The sequence below is a fragment of the Macrotis lagotis genome, chromosome X (genome assembly GCF_037893015.1).
Source record: "Macrotis lagotis isolate mMagLag1 chromosome X, bilby.v1.9.chrom.fasta, whole genome shotgun sequence".
NCBI lineage: Eukaryota > Metazoa > Chordata > Mammalia > Peramelemorphia > Peramelidae > Macrotis > Macrotis lagotis.
This window is the reverse complement of record NC_133666.1, coordinates 440975337-440997170: the sequence shown is the minus strand read 5'-3', so window position 1 is coordinate 440997170 and position 21834 is coordinate 440975337. Positions and strand designations below refer to the sequence as shown.

Sequence of the window (21834 nt, the reverse complement as noted above, 5' to 3'; positions counted from 1 at the left end):
AACAAAATACCAAAATTTAAGGGGAGATAGGTAAAATTTAAATGCTTTTCATCAAATTCATCAAAAGATCAATTTAAGTGTATATGCAATTCAAAAAAACCAAAAAAAATCAAAGAGCCCCAACTAAATATTAAGGTCTTACCTCTAATAAAGACAAGATTAACAAAACTGAAAGAAAAAGAAAAACACTCAAATGATAAAATTAAGGGTTTTGGGGAGGGAAAACAGAAATAATTATAACAAAAATAAAAAACGAGAAATCACAACTGAAACTGAAACAAAAGGAACAGTAAATTATTTTTGCCCAATTTTATATATATATATATATATGTATATAACCAGTAAAAACTAAAGGAAGTGATCAATATTTACAAAGATAAAATATCCAGATTTACAAATCAAAACCCAGATTATTTTTAAAATGAAATGAAAAATTAATTGAATAAACTATAAATGAGCTCTAAAAATGGGGGTGGGAGGAGAGGAGGTAGAAAGAGAGGAGAAAGCCTCTAAGAATATGGCAAAATAGAACAGATTCACATGAACTTACAACCAAATTCTATCAAATATCTAAAAATATTAAATCCAATTGTTACAGAAACTGTTTCAATGCTAGCACCTTCCCTCAGAAATTACCTCTCATTTCCACTAAATGTGTCTTATATGTACATAGTTATTTGCAAAAGGTCTTCTCACTTAGAATTTGAGTGCTCCTTGAGGTCAGGGATTGTTTCTTTTTATCCTTAGTTATCAGCAAAGTTCTGGCCATCTAGTAAGTGCTTAATAAAAACTTATTGTTAACTTGTGGAGAAGCAACAGCTGGAAATACACCATCATCATCATAACAGCAGTTTAAATTTACATAAGATTTTAAGGTATGCAGAATACTTTATATGTTATCTCATTTGTTCCTCATAATTGGTGAGGCAGGATTTATTATTATCCCCATTTCACAAATGAAGAAACTTGAGATTGAGAGAGTTTAAGTAACTTGCCCAGGATGATACAGCTAATAAATGAGATGGGATTTGAAGTCAGATCCTTTCTGGCTCCAATACTCTATCTACAGTACCATCTTAAATTTAAATAGAAGTATTAATCTGTCTACTTTTCATATAAATTTAACCACATGACAATCAATCCACCAGCAAGTATCAAGTTCCAAGATCACACATTTTTAGTGACAGAGGGAAGGATTTTGAATTTGGGTCTTCCTGACGCCTTGTCTCTATCCATTGCACTATCTACATCTCAAGGTCTTGAAAATTATACAAGAGACCTGACAGGTCTTAAAAAGCTGGTAAAAAGGCTTGAAGTATGGCTGTAAAGATAGACAGAAATGAGCAAAACTCATTCTGAGGCTAAATTATAGGGTAATAAGGCATGTAATAAGACACAAAAAGGTAGAAAAAGGGTAAGATGAAATCATATCACTGAAGATATATCACATTAAGAACTACATGCTCCTTTATTTTGGATGTTAATTTTTGTTAAAAATAGACTATATATATATAATATATATATATATATATATATATATATATCAGAATCAACTGAATCTGAAAACAATGGAAATGCTCAAAAAGATCCAGTAGAATTTACCTGCAGTAGATTATATGAAAGAAGAGGTAAAATAAAGATAAATAAGAGAGGGGCAGCTAGGTAGCCCAGTGGACAGAGCACCGGCCTTGGAGTCAGGAGTACCTGAGTTCAAATGCAGCCTCAGACACTTAATAATTACCTAGCTGTGTGGCCTTGGGCAAGCTACTTAACCCCATTGCCTTGCAAAAAAACCTAAAAAAAAAAAACCAAAAAAATAATAATTAACTAGGTGTGTGACCTTGGGCAAGTCATTTAACCCCACTGCCTTGCAACTGGGAAAAAAATAAATGAGAGTTCTAAAAACAGATGAAATAAACCAAACAGAAAGGGGGGGAGATTAAAAATAGAGATGATGTATCTTGAATGTATTAAAATTCAATTTGCCTTTTTTCCATATATTTGAATAAATGTCCTTAACTGGATATGAATGGGAAATATGTAGGGCACACAAAAATCATATTTACTTGAATATTTTCACTGGGGTAATGCTTTGTTACCTGTATGACATCCAGGTATAGAGCCGATGCCATCTAGACCCACTGAACTCTGAATAGTTCCAAGATTATAAACAACTCCCAGAATATGAAGTTCCCCTGTATGATGGGGAAAGAGCTTTAGCCTTGCCTGTGGAGATATATCAAGTTGTTATTATTACTATTGTCTGATATAATTTCTTAGTTAAAATTATCAAATAAATATATAATCATAAAGCAAAAATATAAAGCCTGACAGTTTAATTTTGAGAAGAAGAAAAACAAACTCTAAGGCCAAATAATTTTTACTATGGAAAAGCATAATTTTTAGTAGCTTAGCAATAATTTTCTGCAATTCATTTTTGCTTTTCATTCAAGACAAAAAGCATAACATCTTGCTCAACCATAGTCATACACATAACAAGAAAAAACTTAAAATTCTCTTTATTTGGACAATTTTGAAATTATCAAAAATATCACAAACTTGTTCTTAATTTCTCTTGAGCAATTCTGGTTCTACTATAAGATAGAATTCTTTTTTTTTCTATCACCAAAGTTTCAATTTTAATATATTTCTAGCTATGCAATGAGGAATTATACTGATAAGCAATGAAAAAATAAAGAAAAATAATACAGAATAAAAAAATTAGCCAATTTTCTTTTCAGTTAATATACAAAATATAAAATGTTAAAAAAGTGACAAATATTTACCACTTTTGTTTCTTCACTATTAATTAAGAATTCTGATATAACTTCAGTTCCAATCATTTCATGTCCACAGGTTACCTGAAAACAACCAACCATAATATTTATTTTCTATTTATATTTTCCCAATTGCATATAAAAATAATTTTTAACAATCATTTTTTAAAACTTTGAGTTCAAAATTCTCTCTCTGCCCTCCTTCCCCTCCTCCTGCCTGAGAAGATTAAACAATTTGATATAGATTATGTATGTGTGATCATATGGAACACAATTCCATATTAGTCATATCATAAAAGAAAGAAGACACCCCCCCCAAAAAAAGGTGAAAAAAGTATGTTCTTTATTTGGAGACAGATGTTTTTCATCATAGGTCCTTCAGAATTCTCTTGGATCTTGCGGCAAATAACTAAGTCATTCAGAATTCATCAATAACATTGTTGTTCCTGTGTATAATATTCTTCTTGTTCTGCTCATTTCACATTGAATTAGTTCATGTAAGTCTTTCCAGGTTTTTCTGAAATCATTCATTTCATCATTTCTTATGGCACAATATACTATCATCACAATTATATTGACCACAACTTATTTAGCCATTCTCCAATTGATGGACATCTCCTAAATTTCCAATTCTTTGCCACCACAAAAAGATGCTTCAAATATTTTTTATACAATTAAGTCCTTCTCTTCCCCCTTATTCCCCCTCCACCTTTTAAAAATTTCTTTGGAATATAGTGGGTATTGCTGAGCCAAAGGTATGCAAAATTTTTTAGCTCTTTGGGAAAAATTCCAAATGGTCCCCCCAGAATGACAACCATAATATTTAATAGAAACATTTAATGAAACAAAAAAATCAAATATACTAAAGGCTTTTATCAAGGTAGCATATAATATTGGGACACTGATACTACAGAACCTGCCTTCTGATCCTCTTGAAATGTTGTCAATGTGTAACAAGAATGTGTGAAGGAAGAGAGGTCACAATAGGAAAACTGTAAAGCATATAGTGGAAAATTTGAAAAAATAATGAAAACATGGAAATGTATAATTACAATCTATATATGAAAGGTATTTCATGACCTATTATGAGACATTTAAAGTACTTACTGTACAATTTTATTTAACCAGTCATCACTAGAGATGATTCACAGATATCTTAAACTCAATATGCCCTAACAAAACTCATTAACTTTCCCCAGGAAACTTCCCTTCTTATTATTGTCAAGATACTACCATCTTCCCAGTAATCCAGGTTCCCAAGTTAGATGTCAGACTTAAGTTGTTAAAACCTGGCAATTCTAGCTTTGGAATACCTCTCATACACACCCCCTACTTTCCTCTTGATTCTTATACCAACCTAGAGCAGACTCTCAACATTTCGTATCTAGATAACTGAAATAGTCTACTAGTTGATTCCTCCCCATTCTAATTGATCCTTTACTCAGTTGTCATTAGCAGAAGTCTGTCATGTCCCTGTCTTCTCTAACCACTTCCCTCCCAATTCAATGAACTCCAGGGGATTCCAGATTAAATGTAAAATCCTCTGGGAAACCTATATAAAGCTCTTCATTACCTAGCTCCCTGTACCTTACCAATTTTCTTACACTTTCACCACGACACTGCCCCAATTCCTGCCACTATATATATTCTAAGATACAGTGACACTAGCCTTCTTGCTGTTTTTTGAACTTCAACTCCAGCTCAAAACTTTTTCACTAGCTGTCCATATGCCTGGAACTGTCACCTTCCTAATCTAAGCTTTCTAGTTTTCCAGACTTCTTTCAAATTATAGAATTTGCTGCAATAAATTATAAATCCCTAAAAAGAAGGATTTATATCGTGTTTGTACACAGTTGCTTACATGGGATCTCTCCCATTTGATAGTATGAGAGTAGGGGATGTTTTTTGCCATTCTTTGTATTCCTAGTATTTAGAATACTGCCCGATGCTTAAAAAATGCTAATTGATTAAGACTTAAGAATTTCACATAAACGAATAATGCAACTAAATTAAATTAATCTTTTAAAAATACCAATATTTTTATTTCAACTATATATAAAATTTTGACAATGGTTAGCAACTACTGACCTTTTTAAGAGAATTATACTGAAAACAATTCAAATTTTTCTTGAACACTGGCAGAATTGCAAAGTGAAAAACTTCCTGATTGAAATTAATTTCTTCCAATACATTAATTTAAATATATATAGGTTTGGAATGGAGTCAAATTTTACATTTGAAAGCCCCAGCAGCAGAAAGCATTTAAGCAAACCATCTAGATCACAATGGTTAGTCACTATGAAAATATCTTCTTCAAAATATTTTTTTAAGTGTAATAGGTGGCACGATGGGATTACAGTGCAGGGCCTGGAGTCATGAAGATTCATCTTCCTGAGTTCATCTGGTCTCAAAAAACTTACTGTGACCCTGGGCATATCATTTAACCCTATTTGTCTCAGTTCTTTATCTTTAAAAACGAGCAAGAAAAGTACACGGCAAATTACTCCAGAATCTTTGCCAAGAGAAAGGCATGAATGAAAAATAACTCAATAACAACATATCTTAAGTATTTCCCTTAAGAATATGCATATATCATTCAAAGAGCACTTCAAAGTTTGAATATTATTAGACTATCTACTCAATTATAATTGTGGAAACATTCTCTACAAATACCTTTTATTAACTTACTAGTTCTTTTGTTTCTTCATTATCCTTTGAATTTGAACCTTTAGGTTGAAATTTCCAAAGCAAAGATAATTCCGTCAACAAAAGTGGAACCTTCAAAGGGTTTCTAAAAGCCACTTCCACAGTTATTGGTTCTATTAAAGAAAAGCCAATATTGAAGAATATTTTATAAACAGTGAATAGTTTGCCAATTCAGGTTCAATTCTTCACCACTAAAATAAACCAATAATTTTACCCCCCCAAACTGATAGCTTCTTAATCCCATTCTTTAAAAAAACCTAATTGTCAAATGAAAGTTAAAAAAAACTAATACAAAATTGAAATACATCACCTTCTACAACTGCAAGTGGAAATCTCGAATTGTCTGTATAGCTATTCAAACAGTATTGTGTTGGATGGAAATTTGAGGGAATTATTCCCTTGTTAATTACAGCTACAACTTGTTCTTCAAGTTCCCTCCACTGCTGACAAGATTCAGAATCATATTCCTGATCGAGACTTATATGAGTAGCTGCTTGCTTTTCACCTTAAAAAAAAAGATGCCAAATTGAGCATATGAACACGACTACTCCAAACAGATGAACATTAACTGATATTGATGTGATTTTGTTTTTAAAAGTTTTAATTGCTTTATAAGATTTTTATTGACTTCAACATGCTTGTGCAAGAAAACAAAGAACAATCCAAGAAAAATTAAAATTTGGCTCAAAGTGTTTATATCCAGTTTTTATCTATGATATAATTAATAATAATAATAATAATTATAATAATTATAATTATAATAATTATAATAATAATACTTACCCTCTGCTGGTCGTCTGTCATGGCCAAAGAAAACCCGTGTTGCTAAGCTGTTAATATATGGTAAAGGAAGCTGTGGTAAAGGGCCATCTGGAGATAACTGACTTACATTCTAGAAGAGGAAAAAAATTTCAAAAGGGGAAAAGAACAACTTTTAATAAAACTTATTCACTCATTACTATTACTAGCTTGAAAATACTAAAGAAAAAATACATATTAAACAGGGATATTAAGATACTTCTACCACTCAGATCCTACATTAGGCCTCTCTGAGAGAGTCAACATAAGGTTCTTAAAATGAACTGAACACAATTTCTGGCAGATCCTTAACAGAGCTGGAAATTTAATAGCAGATTAAAAGGTTGTGTGATCTGAAGGCTAACTTGTCTAAGTTCAGTATGGTTTTTCATCAGAAAGCTGCTTGCTTACCAATGAGTTTTTGGGGACATTAACACACCATTAAACTAAAACCTGGAGAAGGTTCAATCTGTATCAATAGAAAGAGTCCCCATATCAATAAAAATCACAGTTTAAATATTACTAAATTTAATTATTAATTTTTATTTATCATACTTCAGAATCTGCAAGCTCAGGCAGGACAATAAATTATAACTTTCCTACTAATTAAACTCAGCAAAATTGTTGCTCTTTCTATAAGCTTTTCTAGGTTATTACACAACTTTCCCCATTAACATTAACTTTAACATTAACTTTCCCCAGGAAACTTCCCTTCTTATTATTGTCAAGATAGAGGGTAAGGAGAAACACTAATGGTTACATTCTTCTACAACCACCTACCCTCCCTCACTTCTAAATAATAATGCTATTTAGCAAGGAGGAAAGGAAAGGAGTGAGAGAAAAAGAAGGAAAAGAAATAGTTCAAGAGGGAGGTAGGGGAAGTTATACTAATCAGTCATGAATATTAGAAAAACCAGTCAGAAAGCTTGCATTTTGTTAGCACAAGAATAACCCAAAAAATGTTCAAAAATACTTAAAATAGGGACAGTCAAACTCATGGCTAGTGGGGTTCCTTTTCCATAAAAGAAAAGATTAAATGATTAAAGAAATAGAATTGTGAAAAAAAAAGAACATTTATTTTCCTCCTTTCACTTAAAATTCAACCTTATAAATGGCTTTTTATTTGAATTACTATTATTAAAATGATTTCATCTTAAAGTTTCAATACTCTTAACATCAACTTTAAGTAGAAAATACTCACCTTGTAAACATAAAGATATTCTCTGAGGAAGGCTCCTTGCTGAACAGCAGACTGTTTGCTCTCATTGATCAAAATGTGCTTAAAGGCAGACACTGCATTGTCAAGCTGTCGAAGTGTAAATGATTGACGACCAATAGTAAAGTTAATGTGATCCTCTGCAAGAGACCAGCCTTTTCCTTTGTAAACTTGCATGGCTTGGCAATAGCAACGCAAAGCATGCTTTTTCTGAAAGAAAATTCCATTGATTTCCATGAGTGTGATATCATCTTGTACTAAATCTTTCTTGGACTGAAAGAATAGATCTAAAATTTTAATATCAATAGTTTATGTGAAAAATATTAAATCATGATATTAGGCTGAGAAAGAATCTTAGAGATAAAAAAATTATAAGAGCATATATATAGAGGCTTCAGAAGCCATGCATTTAAATGCCTTTATTTTACAGATCTGAAAACTAGAACCTAGACAAGTGAAATAACTGACACTATCTCACAGTTAGTGACAGAATCAGGACTAGGTCTAAAAATTATACTCAATTTGCACTGTGTCTATCACTTCTATCAGCAACTTGGCAATTTGTTTCATCATGAGTTCTCAGGAATTAGTTGGTTATTGTGATGATCAAAGTTTCCAAGTTTTCTTATGTTTTTAAATATTTTGGCATGAAGATGACTGATAAGTAGTGTGGTGGGTCTGAGTCCAGACTAGAAATGTGGGATTCAAGGTTAAAGATAGAACCTGGAGCACAACAGCATGGCAGCATAAAAATATCCAACAAGTTGTGTAGTGGCTCTGGTTCTGGGTTAGAAATGGTAAATATTGATCAATCAAAATGATGGAATTCCAGAAGGGGGCTTAAGTTTGGGGGTAGAGAAGAGCACTGCAATTTGAAGATGGCCAGGAAGCTGCATCTGATTTCAAGTGAGACCTTAAAAAAGAAATAAACTATCAAATCATATTTCTCATTTCTCAACTCTTTAAACATCTACCCAAGTATTCAGGGTATACTTGACAGAAATATGAGAAGAAAAGAGAAGTTTTTGCCAGATGATTTTCCAATAATACCTTCATATTTACAAAACTGAAAAAAAAAAGTTGAGAATAAAAGTCTGGTTTTTTTGGTGGCTGAGAACCAGAAGGAAAAAAAACCCTTCAATTTAGCAAAGTATTAAATTTTTATTAAATTTTTTATATATTTTATATAATTTCTTAAATTAAAAAAATTAAAATTTACCTTCATGCATATTTCGAAATCATACAAGAGTTCTATATATCAATTTCAAAGGCATTTAAAAGAAGAGTAAATAAATGCTCCCCAAATGGTGCTGAACATCCTACATCTTCCAGGATGCTTCAGGGAGTATCTACAGGAACCTAAATGGAGTAGATGCCTTTAGATGATGACATCCTTCAGATGCTTCTACCAACAGATAATATAGTGCTGATTCTATTAAGCACCAAAAAACTATAAGATCATTAGGGCACTTAAGATAAAAAAAATAGATTAGCCTAGCAATCCACACAAGAAAACTAACCGAATAAAGACATATTTTTGATTATGACATTTAACAGGACAGTCAATCATTAGTTAGTTCATTATTATAAATATCCTGAAAAGGCAGTGCAAATAGACAATGGTCTGGGAACCAAAACGAAAAGAAGCAACTAGATTGGGCTGCATTTGGGAGAGTGTACAGGATGTTCATTGATTCCATTGTTTCTTGACACAAAAACTCATCTTTTAATCTCCAAATCTCAATTAGTGCTATAAGGCTATGAATATAGAACATCATGAACTATAAAGACCTACAATGGTGGGTGATACAAAGACAATGGAGATACTATGGTAGGTTTAAATGGGCAATGAGGACTTGTTTATAAGGAATAACATAAAAGACATAAAACAAATAAGATTGGAAAAGTGGTTAGTCATAATAGCAACATTAAACAAATGGATAGTTAAAGTATTATACAAATATCATGATATATTAAAAGACTTTCAACACAGAAAAATCATCTAGAAAGAAATTCCTCAAGTAAGGACTGAAAATTTTGGAAATGAGTTTAATTCTTCAGAATATAGATCTATGTGACTCCAAAGAACTACTTTCATTTGCTATCTGGTTAATAATATAAATTGCACTATGATTCTCATCTGTATTAATCGAGATTAAAAAACTCATTGAAATTAAAAATTCAAAACTAATATTGATATAAAGATGAGAATTTGGAGTTCCTATAAAATTGTAAACACCAAGAGAAAAGACATTTTTTTCCTGCCAGTTCTGTCACCATTCTTTAAGCCTCATGCTGATAATCCACAGAATGTCTCTTAAAGCATCAGATCATTCTCTAATACTTCTTGGTAATAAAAACATGCAAAACTTACATAACTTCTCTGAGCCTCAGTTTCTACATCTGTTAAGAATCTAAGCTAATAATCATTTACAAAATGTTTATTTTGTGCAAAACATTTTTGAATACAAAAAGTTTGGATTCAAAATTTTGGATAAAAAAAGAGAACAAAGCAGTCAATTTCCTCAAGGAACTTTTAGTGTATCAGGGAATAAAACGTTAATAGAAAGTATAATCATGATAATGTGAGGAGGAAAAAAAAGAGAATGATAAACTAGAATGAAACTTGAAAAGCTTTCCTTAGGAAATAAGCCGTGAATGAAACCAAGATCTCAGGTAGAGAGATTCTAAAAAGTAGAAATAAGGAATAAAATGTCAATCAATAAGCACACATCTACCAAGCACAAGGGCCCTATTCTAATTACTAGGCATATGAAGGCAGAAATAGAATAATCCTTTGTTTTAGGAGTTTGCATTTTAACGTGTAATTACATAGGCACAGGCAAAATAATTCGAGGTGATTTTTGAAAGAGAAAGCAATAGGAAGGAAAAAGGGGTCAGGTCTGGCAAAGTCTCAGGTAGGAAGCAGTCTTTGAACTAAGCTCTAGGGAAATTATAGAAATGAGGTATTCTAAGAAGCAAAATGAGGAGGAATACATGCCAGAAATGGGGAACAGATTCTATAAAAGAAGTGTTTGAGTGAAATGGAATATTGTATTTGAGTAAAAGTGAGAAGAATTACATGACTAGGACCAAAGAGAGGAAAGTAACATACAGTAAAACTGAAAATGTAAGTTCAAGACAGATCATGAAGGATTTAAAATTCTAAATGAATTAAGTGTGTATTTGATCACAATAGAGACTCCGTTGGAGTTTACAGAGAAGGGAGTAGTATGGACAGCCTTCTGTTTTAAAAGGAATAACTGCTGCAGTTGTGCAGTAGATAGATTAGCAAGGGGAGACACTTGAGGTAGGGAAACTAATTGGGAGAATATTGAAAACTGTATAGGAGAATACTGAAAAAGCCCAGGAAAAGATGCATTTCACACATGGAGAATAGCTTGCAGAACAGCATTTGAGATCCAATATGGAAAATACCAAGCAGATCAATATGGCTGGCATCCAAAGTGTATGAAGTGGAGTAATGTGCAATAATCCTAGAAAGTTAAGAAGTCAAGTTTTGACGGGCTTTAAGTGCCAAACTGCAAAGTTTATACTTTATCCTAGAGACAAGAGGGAGCTACTGAAGGTTTTAGAGTTGAGAGAAGACAAGGTAATTCTTGAGTTTTTGGAAGCCTATTCTGTCCGTTTTGTGGAAGATAGATTAAAGCAGGGAGGAGTTTCCACAGCTGTTAAGATTCTAAACATTTGATGATGTCTTGTCCTTCATACAAGAAGACCATGACATCAGGGAGGTGATGCCATGACAAGCACATGAATTGGATTTGAAAAGGAAGGGGCTGTGCTAAGACACCAGCCTCACTTTCCTCCTCCAGAGTTATCTGGTTCAGTGATACAGGATGACTGGAGATGATGGCCCTGGATGCAAGGTAATCAGGGTTAAGGGACCTGCCCAAGGTCACACAGCTAGTAAGTGGTAAGTATCAGAGGCTGGATTTGGGATTCCTGTCCTCCTGACTCCAAGGTCAGTGCTCCATCCACTGCCCCATCTAGTTGTCTTCTAACAATTTATTAAATGTTTATTTATGTAAAAGGCACTGTGGAAACAAAAAAGAAAACCAACTAGTCCATTTCCTCAGGAACATTTTAGGTACTAGGGAGATGAATTTTAACAGAAAATATGATAATTTGAGAAGGAAAAAGACCATGAAAAAACTATAAAAAGTCTTGAAATATTTTCCTTAGGAAGTAAGCCATGAGCAAAACCAAGAGCTAAACCAGAAATTCTAAAAAACAGAAGCAGAGAGTCAAGCAAGTTATGAGTTTTAAATGATGTAACTGACTATAAGGACTTTCCAATTCTTAGAATGCAAAGCAAACATCATCATCAATCATTGGAATTCTCTGAGGATATAAACAAGAATAGTGCAGGATGATTCTGAGGTACCATTTCACATCTATCAGACTGACAAAAATGAAAAATGATCAATGTTGAAGGGAAGGTGGGGAAAACTGGGACAACAATGCATGACTGGTGGAGTGGAACTATATCCAAAGGGCTATAAAAACTGTGCTTACCTTTTGATCCAGCAATATCTGCTGGGTCTATATCCCAAAGAGAAAATAAAAGGGGAAAAGAATCACGTGTACAAAAACATTTCTAGCAACTTTATTCATAGTGGCAAAGCATTGGAAATTGAGGGGATGCCCATAGATTGAGGAATGGCTAAACAAGTTATGGTATATGAATGTTATGGAGTACTTTTGTTCTATAAGAAATTCTGAGTGGGTGTACTTCAGCAAAGCATGGAAAGATTTGCATGAACAGATGAAAAGTGATGTGAACAAAAGCAGGAAAACATTATGCACACTAATACCAAAATTATGAGATGATCAACTATGATGCAGGCAGCTCCTCTTTGCAGTTTGGTGATCTAGGACAATTCTAGACCGCATTTGAACCCAGGTACTCCTGACTCCAGGGCCGGTGCTTTATCCACTGCGCCACCTAGCCGCCCCAAATCCAGGACAATTCTAAGAGGCTTGTTACAGAATATGCCATCCACATTCAGAGGAAATACTATGGAGTCTGAATGCAGAGCAAAGCACACTATCTTCATTTTCTTAAATTTCTTATATATTTGTTCTTTCTTTCTCATAATTTTTTCCCCTTAGTTCTAATTTCTCTTTCACAACATGACTAAAATGGAAATTACGATAGTACATGTATAACCTATATCAGATTGTTCACTGCCATGGGGAAGGGAGAAAAAAAGAGAGGTGATAGCAAAGTGTGGAACTCAAAAGTCTGCAAAAGATTGAATGATGCAAACTACTTTTGCAAGCAATTGAAAAAATTAAATTAAAAAAAAGAATAATGCAGAAAGGGAAAGAAAGAAAAAGTTGTGTTCTAGGAGGACATACCCACAAGGATGTAAATTACATCATTTTTTTTAATCAGAGTTTTGTGGTACATTCTAATCAATAGTCCCCTATTAATGCGTTAAGGCTGCAAATCATAGAATGCTTTGGACTCAAAATTGTAGTTTATCCAAAGGGCAAATAGATATGGCAGATTGTAAGTAGGCACTGATGACTTGTTGCAAGAAATATCATAAAAGAAATCATCGAAAAAATATAACAGGAAGACATAGAATGATGATATAACATGAGGTAAGTATAACCAATGACACAAACCAAACATTATACTAGTAAGATCTTTAAAAAGCCTTCAAATCAGATAAATCCTCCATAAAGGAATTATGCAAAAAGAAATTAGTAACTGAACTTATCCAAGACCAACTAAGATGAATAAAAATTCATATTTCCACTTATATTCACCAAAATTTAAATTCTTGAGGGCCACCATTCTGAGTCAAAAGATAACAAATTTCATCATGCAGTTTAAAAACATGAGTGAAGGACAGAAGTACACCATACATTTCCCCTAATCACTCCTCCTTAAAACAACAGTACCCTAGCACTAATATTCAAGATTCTCTAATAGAACAGAGATGAGACCTTTTACAAGACAAATATTTAGTGAGTATCAAAACTTGCAAAACATTGACTGGCAACAGGAGGAGCAATAGTTCCACGAGTATGAAGGTTTAGATACTGATATAATCAATGTGAATCTATTCCAATTTAAGCCAATTTCATCAGACCTTAAGAAGTAGATTTGTTATAACAGAAATAGACAATGCTTGAAAAAACTTAGTCTATCTACATTTTTAAGTAAAGCAAAACCACTTACCTGACCTGCTTTACTAAACCGATGGCCAGCCAGTATCATATGAAAGGCAAATTTTCTAACCATGGGACTCTTCATGTTTATAAAGCAATGTGCTGCCTGTTCTAACAGAAGAGCACTTCGAAGATCAGAATCCTATTTAATGTTTAAAGAAAAATAAAAATATTAGTGTCAGCACAAATCTAAAACAAAAAGGAGAACTGGTTTTGATCAACTTTTAAAAATCTCAAATATTGTATATGAACAACTCTCTTAGTTTATACTGGGCAGAAATGAAGGGAGAAATGCATCTTCCTTGTGATTTCAGACATTTTTAAGTTTTTTAAAAATTATATTTATTTAAGGCAATGGGGTTAAGTGACTTGCCCAAGGTCACACAGCTAGGCAATTATTAAGTATCTGAGGCCAAATTTGAACTCAGGTACTCCTGACTCCAGAGCCAGTGCTCTATCCACCGCACCACCTAGCTGCCCCCTCAGACATATTATTTAACACAAATCTTATAAAGTTTTGAAAGCATTTCTTTGAATAAAATCTATTTAATGTAAAATATTGTTACTATGAAAAACTACATTTTATGACTTATCCAATTGATAGAACAACTTTTTGATCCAATGGTGAATTTTTAAAAAAATCTTAACAGATCAAATGATCCGCTTTTGCATATAGCAAATAACTATTTTGCCAAGAAATTTAGTACAGATGGTTAAACACCAAAATAAAATTTGTAAAGAAGAAGTGAAACCACAGTAATAATTCATTCATCTATGATTAAATGAGGCTCATTTATAATTCACTAAAAATTAAAAAATATTACAAACATTTCCTAATAAAATTTTCATTATAACTTTTACATTTTTCTGGGGCAGCTAGGTGGTACGGTGGATAGAATATTGGCCCTGGAGTCAGGAGGACCTGAGTTCAAATTGGACTTCAGATACTTAATAATTACTTAGCTATGTGACCTTGGGCAAGTCATTTAACCCCATTGTTTTGCAAAAAAAAAAAGCTTTTTATATTTTTCAAGAAAATCAATCAATGTGCTAATTGAAAGGCCAGATATGATTATTAGCTCTAAGAAAGTTTAGGAGTAAAATCATTAAAGGATTTTATTTTCCTCTGCTACTAGGACAATAAGCAAAGAAACAGTACAGCTTGAAATTTATCTGCCCCTTCGATTGACACTATTATAAAGAGCATTTTTTTAATAATCATAGAAGTGAATTTAATATCCTTAGAGACTCATGTCATCTAAAACATTCATATATTAATAGTTACTTAGAAAGCACCAACAGTTGCTGGTAAGGCATTAGCAACTTCTTCCCCAAACTTTTTTTAAGTCTTTAACTATAAAAAAAGCTGAACACACCACAGCCTTCCAACTATTCTGCTGCCAACCTTTTCACCCAAGATGTTAAAAACAGAAAAATATCACCTTTAAAGGACTAAGTTTACATTTTATGTAACTTAAACTAATTGTTTAACAGATTAAAGATTAACACCAATTATTTTAACTTCGGTAGCTAAATGTTTATATACCCGAATAATTTAAGACTTGTCAAATGATTTATTTTATGAACAGACACTTCTACACAAGAGAAATGAAATGTGCAAATGAGTACTTTTAATATACTAGCATCTCTATCTCCTACAATCAAAACATCTGAAGATGAAGGAACATGTAAGATAGCAGATCCAAGTGTGCATACCATAAAGTCAACTGAAGCAGAATAAATTAGGCAGAATTTATTTTTTTATGCTTTTATTTATGCTTTTATTTGTTTCTGTGACTCAAAACACCTTTAAAAAAAAGCTAAAAGAAGATACTAAAAACAGAACAGTTATATACTAACAAGATAAACCCACACAATACTAAAACAAATCCAATAACAGTGCATTATAATGCTGAACATCAGAAATCATAATATTCCTCATAACTATGTTAGGTATGGCAAAACAGATAGAATTCAAGGCTTGAAATACTACCTCACATACTTAATAGCTTAGTGACTCTGTTTTAATCAATCCCCTAAGACTTGATCTATTAAGTCACTGATGATCCGAGATCATAGTTGCTCGAGTACCACATGTCTTTTTCTGAAGGAATCACTATCATTTGACACATGAGCATGAGAGACTTTGCATAAATAAATTTCTTCCTTGACTTTGAAGAAAACAGGCAGTCTAAAATAACAAATTTGAAACATATCCCATGACTTAAAATATATTATAGATTAAGGACCTAAACCCAGAATTTGTTTTGCTTTTTTATTTCTACAAGGGAACTATTATTCTTTCAATCATCCAGGTTCACAATAAAGGGTCATCATCCTTTATTTTTCACACATGTTCAATCCCCACACCCAATTAGTTTCAAAGTTTTGTCAATTAAAGCTCCACCATAACTCTACAATTTATCTCTTTCTCTCTACTCTCATAAACATCCTTCAGGCTCTTACCATCCCTTGCCAAAACTATTATACCAGGCCTCTTCAATCGATGCTTTACATAGTTGATAAACTGCTACTCCTATAATATGGGTCTGACCACATCAATACACAGGTCAAGTTTCAGAAGCTACCATTACCTCCTCGATGAAATACAAATCACTTGATTTATCATCCAAAGTTCTTTTTAATGTCTCTAGCCTACTTCTGCAGTACATTTATACTATAATCTCCCCCATATCCTATAAACCAGACAAATTGACCTATATACTGTTTCTCTTTCACAATGCTCCCTCTCACCTCTGTGCCTTTGTACACATCTGGAATCTCATGCCTGGAATGTTCATTCTCCTCACTCAAGTGCCATTTCTTAAAAAGACCTTTCTTAATTCCTGCAATTGTTAATACACTCTATATCAGCCTCCTAATTACTCTGTATTTATTTTGTATATATTTTGTAATCACACATTTATGTTCATAATGTTTCTCTCTATATTGTAAACTTTTAGAGGGTGGGTACCATATGTCAGTCAGTCAGAGAGCATTTATTAAGCCCTTACTGTGAACCAGGCCCACTAAATCCTGGGGATTAAAAAAAATTGCAAAAGACATTCCCTGCTCTCAAGGAGCAATCAAGAAGTCTAATGAGGGAAATAACCTACAATGAACAAACAAGATAAATCCAAGATAAATTGGTGGTGGTCTCACAAACAAAGTTAAGGAAGACTGACAAAGGCTTCTTGGAATAGATGGGACTTTAAGATTTGAAAGAAGCCAGGGAAGATAGGAATTGAAGATGAGCACAGAGCATTCCAAGCATAGGAACAACCAGCAAAAACATTCCAAGTTTAGAGATGAAGTGTCTCAAATAAAAAAAAAAACAGCAAAGGGATAGTGTTAGTGTTACTAGATCTTAAAATATTGGGGAGGGGCAGAGAAGTGTTAAGGTATAAGAAGACTGGAAAAGTAGGAAGAGGTTAGGTTATCAAAGGATTTATAAATCAGATAGTCAGAGGGTTTACATTAGATTTTAGAGGCAATAGAGGGTCACTGGAGTTCATACTGGAGTGAACTGGGGCAGGAAGTGTTGTGTAAAGTAGTCAGTATGGTCACACTTGAATTTTAGAAGTTCAATTTGACAATTGAGGATAAGATAGACTGTAGTGAGAAGTATTTCTTACAAGAAAACCACCCAGTAAACTACTGTAATTAGTCCAAGAGGGACAAGATTAGGGCCTGTACAAAGGTGAAAGAAGTTGTCAGAAGAGAAAAGGACTATACAATTAAGCAAAATAAATGGACAAGATAACTATTTAGATATTGGGAGGGCGGGGGCGGGGGGTAAGAAGGTTGAGAGAGAGAATGAGTTGATGAAGGTTGGAAGTGCAGGTGACTGGTAGAATGGTAATATCCTTGATAGTAACAGAAAATTAAAAAAGAGAGGAAAGCCTTGGGGAAAAGATAATGAGTTCAAATTTGGATATGCTAAGTTTAGATATCCACAGGATATCCAATTTCAGATATCTAATAGGGAACCGGAAATGCAAAATTGGAGTTTAGAAAAAAAGTTAGGGGGGTGGCTAGGTGGCACAGTGGATAGAGCACCAGCCCTGGAGTCAGGAGTGCCCAAGTTCAAATCCAGTATCAGACACTTAATTACCTGGCTGTGTGGCCTTGAGCAAGCCATTTAACCCCATTGCCTTGCCCCCCCCCAAAAAAAAAGAGAGAGAGAGAGAAGTTAGGGCTGGATTAGTAGATCTGAAAACTATTTGCAGAGAGATAACTGTAATCATGAAAGCTGATGAGATCACGAAGTGAAACTGTATAGAGTGAGAAGAGAATAGGGCCCAGCAAAGAGCGTTAAGCCACAGTCACAGGGAAGATCCAACAACTGGTATAGCGGTGTGATCAGACAGGAAGGAGGAAAATCTGTTGAGAACAGTGTCATTAAAACCTAGAAAAAAGAGAATTTCACAGCAGAGATATAAATTCAGATCCACAGGTTACTTTTAACTTAACCAGATTAAAATATAATCGAGAAATGTTTAACAAAATTAATAAAAATATAATACAATCTAAATAACATTAGTTGTAGTTTTCTACATCAATCTAAGAGTTGCATGTGTATCTAAGTGAGTTTGACACCACTGATCTACATCATCAAGGCAGCACTCAGGTCAAGAAAGACAAGTATTAATGAAAGGTCCTTAGATTTAAAAATCTTAAGATTTTAAAAATTAAGAAATAACTAACAATTTTAGAGAGAAATGTTCCAGTTGAATAAAGGGGTCAGAAACCACATTTCAAAGAGCTAAGTAGTGGGTAACAAAAAAGAAATAGGTAATTTTCTCAAGAAGTACAGTAGGATAAAGCTAGTGGGGATGGAGAGGTGAAGTGAGAGTTCAGGATAGAGGAAATATAGATATGGCTTTAGGCAACAGGGAAACTGCAATAAACAAAGAGAGACAGGATTAATAAGAGAGTAGGGATAAAAGAAGGAACAAACTTCCAGAGAAGGTGGAATGGAATGGGATCACTTGTGTACAAAGAGAAGTTTGTGAAAAAAAAGAGATACCTCATTGTATCAGACAGCAGTGAAGGAGAAAGTAGTGGAGAAAGCAGCTAAGTGATAGGAAATGGGGTAAAAGGGAAGCAAAGAGAACACTCAATAAATGGCTTCAGTTTTATCAGTGAAATATGAGACAAGTTTCTCTAAAGGGATGGGGTATATAATGTGTTGGAAGGTTTAAATAGGTTTGGAAAAACTGCTATGATGTATGGCAAAGTGAATCAGTTAGGGACATGTAAAATGATTCTTTTGCCAACTGGTAAGGTCCAGTTGAGATTAACTTAAATATATAATGGATCCAGTCAGCACAGTTTCATGATTCCCTTCCAGCTTCATGCAAGTAACAGGTGAGTAGAAATGAAAACAATGGGTGGTGGAAAAAATACAAGGTTGGAATTTAGATGAGTAAGATCCTCAAAAGTAAAAACAGGCAAGGGACTCAAAGGAACAGTGTAGAATTGAACTGGTTCACCAAGGGGTCAAAATAGGGAAAGGAGAATAGTGTTGTAGCAAGTGAATACTGAGAGATGGAGGGATCAGACAATGAAGTAAGGAAGATAGCTTTTAAGGTACAAAACAGAAGATGTGGGGTTTTTTTTTAACCTTTGTATCTCTATTGACTACCACAACTCCTAGAACAAAGTAGATAGTTACTAAATATTGGAATTAAACTAAACTGAAACTAAGGATCATCAGATAGTTCCAGAAGATTCATAGGTCAGGAAGTCAATAAAAGCAAACTCCTTCTTTCTATTTGTTAATCAAGTAGCATTATCTTCTTTTCTTCATTTTCAGCTCCTTGACCAAGAAGCAATAATCAGAAAGATACAGCGTGACTTCATCAAGATCGGGTCATGCCAAGGGGCAGCTAGGTGGCGCGGTGGATAGAGCACCTTCCCTGGAGTCAGGAGTACCTGAGTTCAAATCCGGCCTCAGACACTTAGTGATTGCCTAGCTGTGTGGTCTTGGGCAAGTCACTTAACCCCATTTGCCTTGCAAAAAAAAATCCTAAAAAAAACCTATTGCATTAGTCAGTTCAGGATTCAAAAAAAATCTTGACAAGCTAGAAAACTGAAATGAATTTAATACGAAATTTCAGAGAGACAAATGTAAAAGCTTTATACTTAGATTAAAAAAAATTCAACTTCCCAGATAATTGATATGAAAAGTATTGCTAAATAAGTGATTCATCTAAATAAAATCTGGGAAGTTTACATAGACTATAAACCAAAAATGAGCCAACAGTTTATCACAGCATCACAAAAAGCTAACAATCTCATACTGTGTTGTAAGAAAGAAAAAGTTGAGGTAAAGTGATAGTCTTTCTGCCCATCCCACATAGAGTACTGTGTACTTTACTTGGCATTACAAGTCTCAAGATAAAGTACTATGATACATACCTAAATGTTTCAGGAGTTTTGAAGAGAAGGGATTATTCCACAATATCAAATGCTACAGAGAGGTCAAAAAGAATAAAGACTGAGAAAAAGCAATTGGACAGAATAATAAAGAGTTTATTGATCCTTCAAAGAGTAGCTTCACTTGAGTGGGGAAGACAATTCAGATTACAAGAAGGTAGGAGTGGAAAATGAAAAACGGGAGGCAAAAATACAGCTTTTTTTTTGTTTGTTTGTTTTTGGCAAGGCAATGGGGTTAAGTGGCTTGCCCAAGGCCACACAGCTAGGCAATCACTAAGTGTCTGAGGCCAGATTTGAACTCAGGTACTCCTGACTCCAGGGCCGGTGCTCCATCCACTGAGCCACTTAGCTGCCCCCAGCTTTTGTTTTTTCTAGGAGTTTTGCTACAAAACAGAGTTACCAATTTGAAGGAATAGCTAGGTCAAGTCAAGGATAGGGAAGATCTAGGAATGTTTACATTAATTAATAGAGAAGCAAAAAATTGATAAGAGTGTGAAAATTAGAGAAGCAGAAGGTCTGACAGTCATTATAAAGCTTTTATTTTTTATTTTTTCATCTTTTTGTAGGACTTAGGTTAAGTGAGTTGCCCAGTATCAAGTGTCTGAGGGATTTGAACTGAGGTGCTCCTGATACCAGGGTCAGTGCTCTATCCACTGTACCACCTAACTGCCTCTAAAGCTTTTAATAATGTAAAATTAGAACATTATGGTAAGGATAGTCATATTGTAGACTATAAACACAAAAATATAACAATCAAGAAATGAAATGTTTAGAAAAAATGCTTTTAAAAATAAAAAATGTGTACTTGACTAACCTGTCTAGATCTCAGAATTGGGCATACTGAACATATGGGTTTTCAATATTGTTTAATAATGATTTAACGCCCTTCTCTTCCCCCCCGCAGTGGGGGAAAAAAAGGAAAAAGTAATCCTAGCAACAAATAAGCAAAATCAGGCAAAACAAATCCCACACATTTGCCATGTACAAAAGATAGTCATTTAAACATATTTTTTTTAGTTTTTTTTTTTGCAAGGCAGTGGGGTTAAGTGGCTTGCCCAAGGCCACACAGCTAGGTAATTATTAAGTGTCTGAGACTGGATTTGAACCAGGTACTCCTGACTCCAAGGCCGGTGCTTTATCCCCTGCACCACCTAGCCTCCCTGAAATGTATTTCTAAATGAACAGAAAAGAACAGTGGGAAATTAAGGAAATTAAGACAAGTAAGACTATCTTGAAAGTAACATGATGAATTTGTGTGTGTGTGTGTGTGTGTGTGTTTAGCTGCACGTGGGAAAAAATTTCAATTTAACATGCAATGCTTTTTCTGATCTACTTCCTATATGGAAATTTTATCTTGGGAAGGAAGCCTGTCCTTAAATTTAGAATCTTAAAAAAAATTAATGTTTCAAAGAGATTTACTACCAGAAAAGAAGTCAAGTCAATCATATAGGAAGAGTAAAGGGTAACCAATGAATGGCTTTCATGACTCCTGGTTCCCACACAAGGTCAAGAGAATGAGGTAGTTCCTTCATATGTGGTATGGTTACTCTGTGGAAGATTTCTGAGAAGGCATGGAAAAGAATAACTCAAGATCAGAAGAAATGGATAGATTTGATCTGTAATAGTCGAGAAAACACCCACATTGATGAGATTATAGGTCCAAAGTATCAAAAGAAAATGAGGTGTATT

The 21834-nt window shown here is 33.8% G+C and overlaps 1 protein-coding gene across 5 annotated transcripts in view; it reads right to left on the bottom strand.

Moving 5' to 3' along the window:
• Nucleotides 1-21834, bottom strand: part of TRAPPC8 (trafficking protein particle complex subunit 8) — a 127092-nt gene that overhangs the window by 53230 nt on the left and 52028 nt on the right. For all 5 annotated transcript variants that reach the window (XM_074201056.1, XM_074201057.1, XM_074201058.1 and 2 more), the window contains 7 exons: nt 13715-13846; nt 7483-7707; nt 6267-6375; nt 5794-5988; nt 5466-5596; nt 2787-2861; nt 2100-2226 (listed from right to left, as the gene is read on the bottom strand). In XM_074201056.1, coding sequence (XP_074057157.1) covers nt 2100-2226; nt 2787-2861; nt 5466-5596; nt 5794-5988; nt 6267-6375; nt 7483-7707; nt 13715-13846 — 994 coding nt within the window. The remainder of the gene's footprint in view (nt 1-2099; nt 2227-2786; nt 2862-5465; nt 5597-5793; nt 5989-6266; nt 6376-7482; nt 7708-13714; nt 13847-21834) is intronic.